This window comes from Mercenaria mercenaria, unplaced genomic scaffold, assembly GCF_021730395.1.
Source record: "Mercenaria mercenaria strain notata unplaced genomic scaffold, MADL_Memer_1 contig_4714, whole genome shotgun sequence".
Taxonomy (NCBI): Eukaryota; Metazoa; Mollusca; class Bivalvia; order Venerida; family Veneridae; genus Mercenaria; species Mercenaria mercenaria.
This window is the reverse complement of record NW_026462964.1, coordinates 37,852-45,367: the sequence shown is the minus strand read 5'-3', so window position 1 is coordinate 45,367 and position 7,516 is coordinate 37,852. Positions and strand designations below refer to the sequence as shown.

The following is a 7,516-nucleotide window of genomic DNA, read 5'->3' as shown; positions in this document are numbered from 1 at the left end:
GATTATCTTTCTAGTTAATGTAGCTATAAAACATATCATTTCTAACGTAAGTTATATTTTCGTGTTATTTGCATTTATTCAAACAAATTTCACAGCTTAGAATACTTACAGCAGTACCCCTCGTCTGGCATTTTCCATGGAAAAATCGTTCAGCATGCTGCTATTATTCTCATGGATATTGTTGAATAAAAATAAAAAGCCGAAGCTGTGTTTCTTAAATAGACCAGTGTCAACGCTTTTGAATTTTACATTTAGATACATAGGTCACGGGCTTCGTTTCCATGGTAACATCAATTCAGTTCAAGAAACCACACTTTTCTACCGAAATTTGAACACTTTTAGATCTTAGTTTTAGTATATAAGTAACAAATTATCAACGGAACCTGAAAAATAGGTATTACAAATCAAACTGCTAGATTTTTTATTTGAAAATGGCCGTAAAAAGTAACCTTTCACCCAGCTATATTCCAAATTACATTGGTTACTATCATCCATTTTCTTACATCCGCATAACATTTCAATATAACTACATAAAAGAAGCAAAATATTGATTTTTATCCAGAGCAAAATACTCATAAAAATATTTCAGCAAATAATGGTTATTTGAAAATAGTTCAAATAAAAAAAAAACCAGAATTACGTACTTTCAAGATAAAAACTATTAATTTTGTGCGGTAACTGACACGTAACGTCATGACGTCATTTTAAGGCAACATTGTTTTGAAGCGTTTCTACGGCAATTTATTCATTATTTCTGAATTATTAAACCATAAAGCATCAGATCGAAGACAGGTTCATGATTTGTTTTCAGAAGAATGAATATACAAACACATTTAGTTTGTCGTAAACGTCGTCGTCAATCGTCACGTTAGCTTCCGGTTGGGCATGCGCACATACAAATATGAAGGTAACCTACCTCCTTAAACAATCAAATTCAACTGCTTTCCTGTAATAACAGCGCAATCAATCTTGCATTTACATTGAAGAGATAAACAAAACAAAGAAACACACGAAAAATATAGAACAGTAGGTATATGAAGGCAAAATAACAAAATAAATCGATGCAATAGACTTCAACATATCTGAAATAGTGATATGCAGAATGCAAAAATAGAAATTTAATATATTTCCGTTTAAAATGTGAATACAAAATAACGTGCCAAGAAACTACTTTTGCATGTCCCTGTTTCATTTCAATGTAAGTGGTAAATGATATGTAATATCTGGGTAACTGTTTGGCCAATCTCTTTAAAACCTGTATGAAATGGACCGGACAGAGAAAGACCCTATTGACCTTTGACCTCAGAGTTTGACCCTGATCTTTGAGCTAGGGGTTTGTGTGTCGTGCATGGCAAATTGTCTTATTCTAGCAAATATTTGTGTCAAAAATTATAAAAATCTTATACTGGATGGCATACCTAGGGACAACACAGGAAAAAAACTATCGAAATTTGACCTCCAAGTGTGACCTTGACCTTTGAACTAAGGATCTGAACAGGAAATAAACGCTATATCCATTGACCTTTGAGTGTGACCTTTGGGGTTGGGGGTCTGGGCGTTATGCATGACACGTCATCTCATTGCGGGATACATTTGTGGCAAGTAATATTCAAATCCCTTCAAGGATTGCAGTATCACTGTGACGAACGGACGAACGGACGCTGTAGTTACTATATGCCGCCTCTATGTGGGAGGGGGAGGGGCATAAAACTGTCATTAAAAGTAATATAAACAACAACAACAACAGTATTAATTAACATCTCTCTTTCACCTTCATGTAAGCATTGAGCATGCCTGCAATTGTACCTTAAGGAATTAAAAAGCACGAAAGGTGCATTGATACCTTGTTAAAGTAAAAAAATAATGCATATTAACCAATCTAGGATTATCTTGAAAGATTTAGTTTACATGAAATATGAATATTTTTCAGCTATAAGAATTGTGTATCATTCGCATTAATCGCGATATCAAAAGTTATAAAATGCCATTTCAAATTCTCAGTAAGACTTTCAGATTTGTTGCGTATATAAATTATATAAGAATAGTTCACTAGCTGAAGTTGCGGATGGAAATATCTGGCTCGACGGTAACTGTTTAGGCAGTAACGAAGCTCTGACGATTTACTGCAAAACAGTTTCCCCGAGAGCCAGATATTTCCATCTGCATCTTCAACTAGTGAGAGATTCTTTTTCTGCATGCAGTATACTTTAATTAATAAAAGAAATGAATTATAACGAATGCTTTTCTTTTGAGCACTATTTTATTATTGTAGCGTATGAATTTACGCATTCATTCATAAACTGCGGCACGTGAGTCATCTTACATTGCGGGGTGTAAGACGAATTTTTCTAGAACCGGCAAAAGCACGGGCAAATTCTGTCTGGCCTGAAAGAATTAAAAGTATTGTATGTTTTCAAAGAATAAATTGTTGATTAAGCTGTCTTGTTGCAAACATTACCCTCATCATTTTTATGTTGCATATGGAACATACATATCATAACTTTATAACGTTAACAAAAGTATACAGCAGAACATGAATCGAACGTATCAAGAAAACATGACATTTTATAACAGAACAAAAACAACACCAAAACGCATAATGCAAATTCATAATCAAAATACATGTTTCTAATTTAATTGTAAGGTAACTTTGCATTCACGTTATATACAGCATAAACATAAGAATGCTACAATCCTAATAAAATACGAAAAAGAACAAAACAACAAAATAGAAAATGTTGACGTGATGTGATAAGCAGTTACTTTGAAGCAAGCACCTTGTACGTAAAGTAAATGATTGTTTATTGTTGAACGTAGTATACTATTTCAAACAAAGCCACATAAGCACATCCAATTGATACATGAAGAAAAGTGAAAACTACTCATGCCGATGATCTTAGTTAAAGAAGACACCTGTACAAAACTGTTTTAAAAGTCAGCTGCCCAGTTATTAGCTATACTATGCACGATACGGTGTGGTGTATTTCATTTCCTTAGGAATTTAGGAACAAATGTCACGCTTCCATCTTTGTCTCGAAGCAAGCAGAACAAATTGGTCACAGTGCATAAAACTAAAGAATTAATTTTGCAAATACAATAAAATGTTGATGAAACTGGTGTAATTGCATTCATTGACATGAATGTCTTGATTTAGACAAAAAATATGTCATACAGCAAAAAAAACAAGACGTAAATTTAAGAGGTACACTTACAATGCAAAAATAGACACTTTTATGGCATTAACAAATGTTAACGGCGGAATAAGCAGCGAACAAATGAAGAAAATATGAAGATGCTGATATTGTCAGCAAAATAAAAACAACACTGAAACGCATATTTCAAATACTTAATCTAAATACATGTATTTATATATTTTTTCGGTTTAGAACCACATACAATTTAAGTCATATGGCAATTTTCCTACTTTTGCTGGTGGAGGAAGACCCCAGGTACCGCTCCAGGAATTGTAACAGGCATGGGATGCACCGGGGTAGAACCACCAACCTTCCGTTAGTTAGCTAGGCGACTTTCTCACACGAAACATTATGCATCCCAAGAGACCTGATTATATTATGGGCATGTAATTCTAAACCAATCGGCCACGGAGGCCCCTCTAAATAAATATAGATTTGCTTATTTAGTTATAAAGCAACTTTTACATTCAGGCTATCTACAGCATATGCGATTAACTAAACACCATAATCATTAAGTCGTACCTCAATTAAAAGTGACATATAAAATAACTAATTATAAAATGTTACTTTGAAACATAAACTATTTGTGATCAAATTATAGCAAGTTCAGTTCAAACACACAAACATATTCAAATCAAATAAAGTGTCATTATATATGCGAACAAGGCCAAGCAATAAATGTATCTTCAAGAAATATTTATCAAGAATATATTGCAATCAAGATTGTATGTACACCATGTCTTTTGCGCTTATATCATTACATATAGAATATTTGTTTACTTGTGTATTGTTTACATTATTTTCGAACATAGAAAATCGTTTACTCTAAATCAACTTGTGGCATAATATATTACTGATATAATAAAGAATGATTTTCGGTTGAAAAAAGAATCATTTATGATTCATAGTTGAGTTATTGTAGACTGTATTTGAATATATCACGAATGCTATGTGTATGAAATCGGTAAAAGTTTGTTCTCGTCCACAATATGGATGGCTGTTGGATATAGTGTCAATTCACAAATTATAACCTTCCTTCACCGGTTTGTTTCTCTCGAAGGATTTTGTATGCCATCATCCAGAGCGGAACACTATGAATGTTGAGAATCTCCGGTGGTAAATCTCCAGCTATATTCATGACAATATCTGTATCTTCTTCCTCGAACCAGTCGTCAATGTACACGTAAAGATAATCTCGTAAACTGAAAATAAAATTGAAGATAGTAAACGTACACTGAAAACACTATAACTGTATTGATTACAGCACTTAGAATGTTTTAAACAGATGTTATATTTAGGTTTGATACTTTCCGAATACCGTCAGGTTCAAATTAATTTTGTAACGTTACAATTTTAAATGTATTTGTTGTTCAAAAAATAAAGCGATCAATATAGGTATTTCAGAGTATCTTAGGTAGCAAACGTCAGGTGTATTTTTGTAAATAAATAAGTTTGACAGGAAAACATTTTCAAACTTTTCATTAGCAAGTACACGGTCTTTTTGCAATATAAGAAAATGATATTTTCAACATTCAAACGCTTCGTAGAGTCCTCTTAAGTGACTTTTAAGTAATGAATAATTCATAACTGGGTCTACAATCTTCTTGAAATTATTCGTCTTGGAATATATAAAATCTGCTAATCCGCATCTTTTTCGCATCGGCGATGATGTCATGAACACGAGAACAGAAGCGAGAAACCGCCATCTTTAAAATGTATTAAGAAACAACTGTGTGCGCGCGGTGCGCAAAAACAAGAAAATTTAAATATTCAGTCGTTCTTGTGGCAACATTTGGCACGTTTGGCGAAATCAAACAAAAGGATAATCAACTGTACTTTTCATTGCATTGGAGATCAAATGAATGTAAAAGGTACGATCGCAGAATTATACAAGCATATGAAATAATGTAAAGCCATCTCCATTTTTACAATCTACTGCATTATATTGCTTACAGTTTATCTTTAATATCAATATAGTCCTCTTCGTATATGTTTTCTTCTACGGCCACAAACAGCAATATATATTCATGCAGAACTTCTACAAATGGCCCGAGTTTTTCTATCGTGAAGTCCCTCAGATAAGGGACAAGCATATCATTCATTTCAGGTTGTAAAGTTTCATGGTAGGTTTGTTTGACACCCTCAAAGATTGACTGAAAACAATATAAGGACTATTAAGGTATTGCCACAAAGTATTCAAAATTTTCTTTAAAGTTCGTCAAACTGAAAGCTGTGCAATGTTTAGAATTATTTAACTGATGTCAAATGAGATCAGATATTCTAAAACAAAACAAGTCAGTGCTTTAATATGCCTGAAGATACTTAGTTGTAATATTTTATTATTCTTCAGATTTGTCCAGCTTAAGGCAACAGAATGTACATTTTATTGCATTACGAAAATATATATTCACAATGGAAATAGTTGTATAGTGCTATAACAACAGAACAAATATAAATTCATACCTATTTCAAACAAGAGCCATGTCAGACATGGCTAATCCCCCCACCGGGCAGCTGTATTTGCAAATGGAATGTTAATTTTGTGGTTGTTAAGTAATCATTGTAAGTCTTTTGTTTTTTAAAGTCCACAAAAAAACTCCTTACTAGGTAGAGATACCTTATATATAATAAAATTAATAAAATACACCTAAAACTGGAGAGTAACATCTATGCTGTACCACAGAAAAGTGGTCTTGTTTTTTCCCTAGGGTCAATTATAAAAATGTTACAATATAAGTTATTTATAGTAACAACTAAGGGAAGTTAATCTTAAAAAAAAAAAAAAAAAAAAAAAAAAAAAAAAATTGCAAGTCCACACAAAAATCTTTATCAGGAAGAGACTGGTCAAAATACACCTCAAAATTGGATTTAGCATGTTTGTTGTACTACAGAAAAGTGGTCTCGATTTTTCCCTACGACTAGTAATGAAAAAGTTACAATAAAAGCTATTTAAAGTAACAACAAAGGGAAGTAATTCTAAAGAAGGGAACTGCGCATGACACTTCGTCTCATGATGGTGTATAATTGTGCCAAGTTACATCAAAATCCCTCTATGCATGAAGAAGAAATGCTTCGGACAAAGTCATTCTTGTATCTGACCTTTGGCCTCTAAGTGTGACCTTCACCTTAGGCCTAGTGACCTGGATCTTGCGCATGACACTCCGTCTCGTGGTGGTGAACATTTGTGCCAAGTTATATCAAAATCCCTCAAAGCATGAAGAAGAAATGCTCCGGACAAGGTTTTTATTCTTGTATCCTTTGACCTCTAAGTGTGACCTTGACCTTAGACCTAGGGACCTGGTTCCTGTGTATGACACTCCGCCTCGTGGTGGTAAACATTTGTGCCAAGACATATCAAAATCCCTCCATGCATGAAGAAGATATGCTCCGGACAAATTTTTTTAAGAAAATATGATAAAGGGTAAACTCAAAAAATAGGCAAGGTAGAGTTATTGTTCTTGCACACTGCACTTCCTCCCAATGTGTTCTATCAGTGTATGAAGTTTGAAGAAAATCCCTCCAGTACTTTTGGGGTTATGCTCCGGACAAAATGTTTTAAGAAAATATGATAAAGGGGAATAACTCAAAAAATAGGCAAGGTAGAGTTATTGTTCTTGCACACTGCACTTCCTCCCAATGTGTTCTATCAGTGTATGAAGTTTGAAGAAAATCCCTCCAGTACTTTTGGAGTTATGCTCCGGACAAAATTTTTTAAGAAAATAAGATAAAGGGGAATAACTCAAAAAATAGGCAAGGTAGAGTTATTGTTCTTGCACACTGCACTTCCTCCCAATGTGTTCTATCAGTGTATGAAGTTTGAAGAAAATCCCTCAAGTACTTTTGGAGTTATGGTCCGGACAAAGATCGTTGCGGACGCACGGACGGACGGACGGACGGACGGACAGACGGACGCACGGACGGAGAGCATTTCTAATTTCACAATTTTATTAAACTGTAAGGTGTAATTCTTACCGACATGCTCTTGTTGTTGTCTGCCATCATTTTAGATTTTAAAAGAGACAGATACAGCCACATCTTTTTACAGTGCTGAAATTCGCATATCTGCTGGGCCTGAAATGGAACTGAACGATGACTACTGAATTTAGACACTAATTGTGCCGAAATCATTTTTTGTGTGTGTGTGGTGGGGGGGGGGGGGGGGAGGGAGGGGCACTTATATTTACCCTTGGTCATACGTCTGTCAGTCTGCCCTGATGTCTATCCGTTCGGCCGCCCATATCTCAAAAGTTATATGACCTAGATTCATCAAGCATAACATGATTCTTATTCAGCACGTGAAGTTGTGAACCTGGCGTTTTGTT

The 7,516-nt window shown here is 34.3% G+C and overlaps 1 protein-coding gene across 1 annotated transcript; it reads right to left on the bottom strand.

Moving 5' to 3' along the window:
- Nucleotides 1-211: 211 nt before the first annotated feature.
- Nucleotides 212-7,254, bottom strand: LOC128554098 (uncharacterized). The gene is made up of 3 exons (XM_053535332.1): nucleotides 7,167-7,254; nucleotides 5,148-5,347; nucleotides 212-4,396 (listed from the first exon to the last, which is right to left on the bottom strand). Exons 1-3 carry the CDS (start codon nucleotides 7,227-7,229, stop codon nucleotides 4,219-4,221), a joined length of 441 nt encoding a protein of 146 aa, XP_053391307.1. The 5' UTR covers nucleotides 7,230-7,254; the 3' UTR covers nucleotides 212-4,218.
- Nucleotides 7,255-7,516: the final 262 nt, after the last annotated feature.

Excerpts from the sequence above, each read along its gene's own strand:
- LOC128554098 (XM_053535332.1), bottom strand. The coding sequence starts at position 7,229 with ATGTGGCTGTATCTGTCTCTTTTAAAATCTAAAATGATGGCAGACAAC. Across the intron at positions 5,348-7,166 it reads ACAACAACAAGAGCATGTCG|TCAATCTTTGAGGGTGTCAA; the intron begins GTAAGAATTACA and ends TATTGTTTTCAG. Across the intron at positions 4,397-5,147 it reads ATTGATATTAAAGATAAACT|TTTACGAGATTATCTTTACG; the intron begins GTAAGCAATATA and ends TTTTATTTTCAG.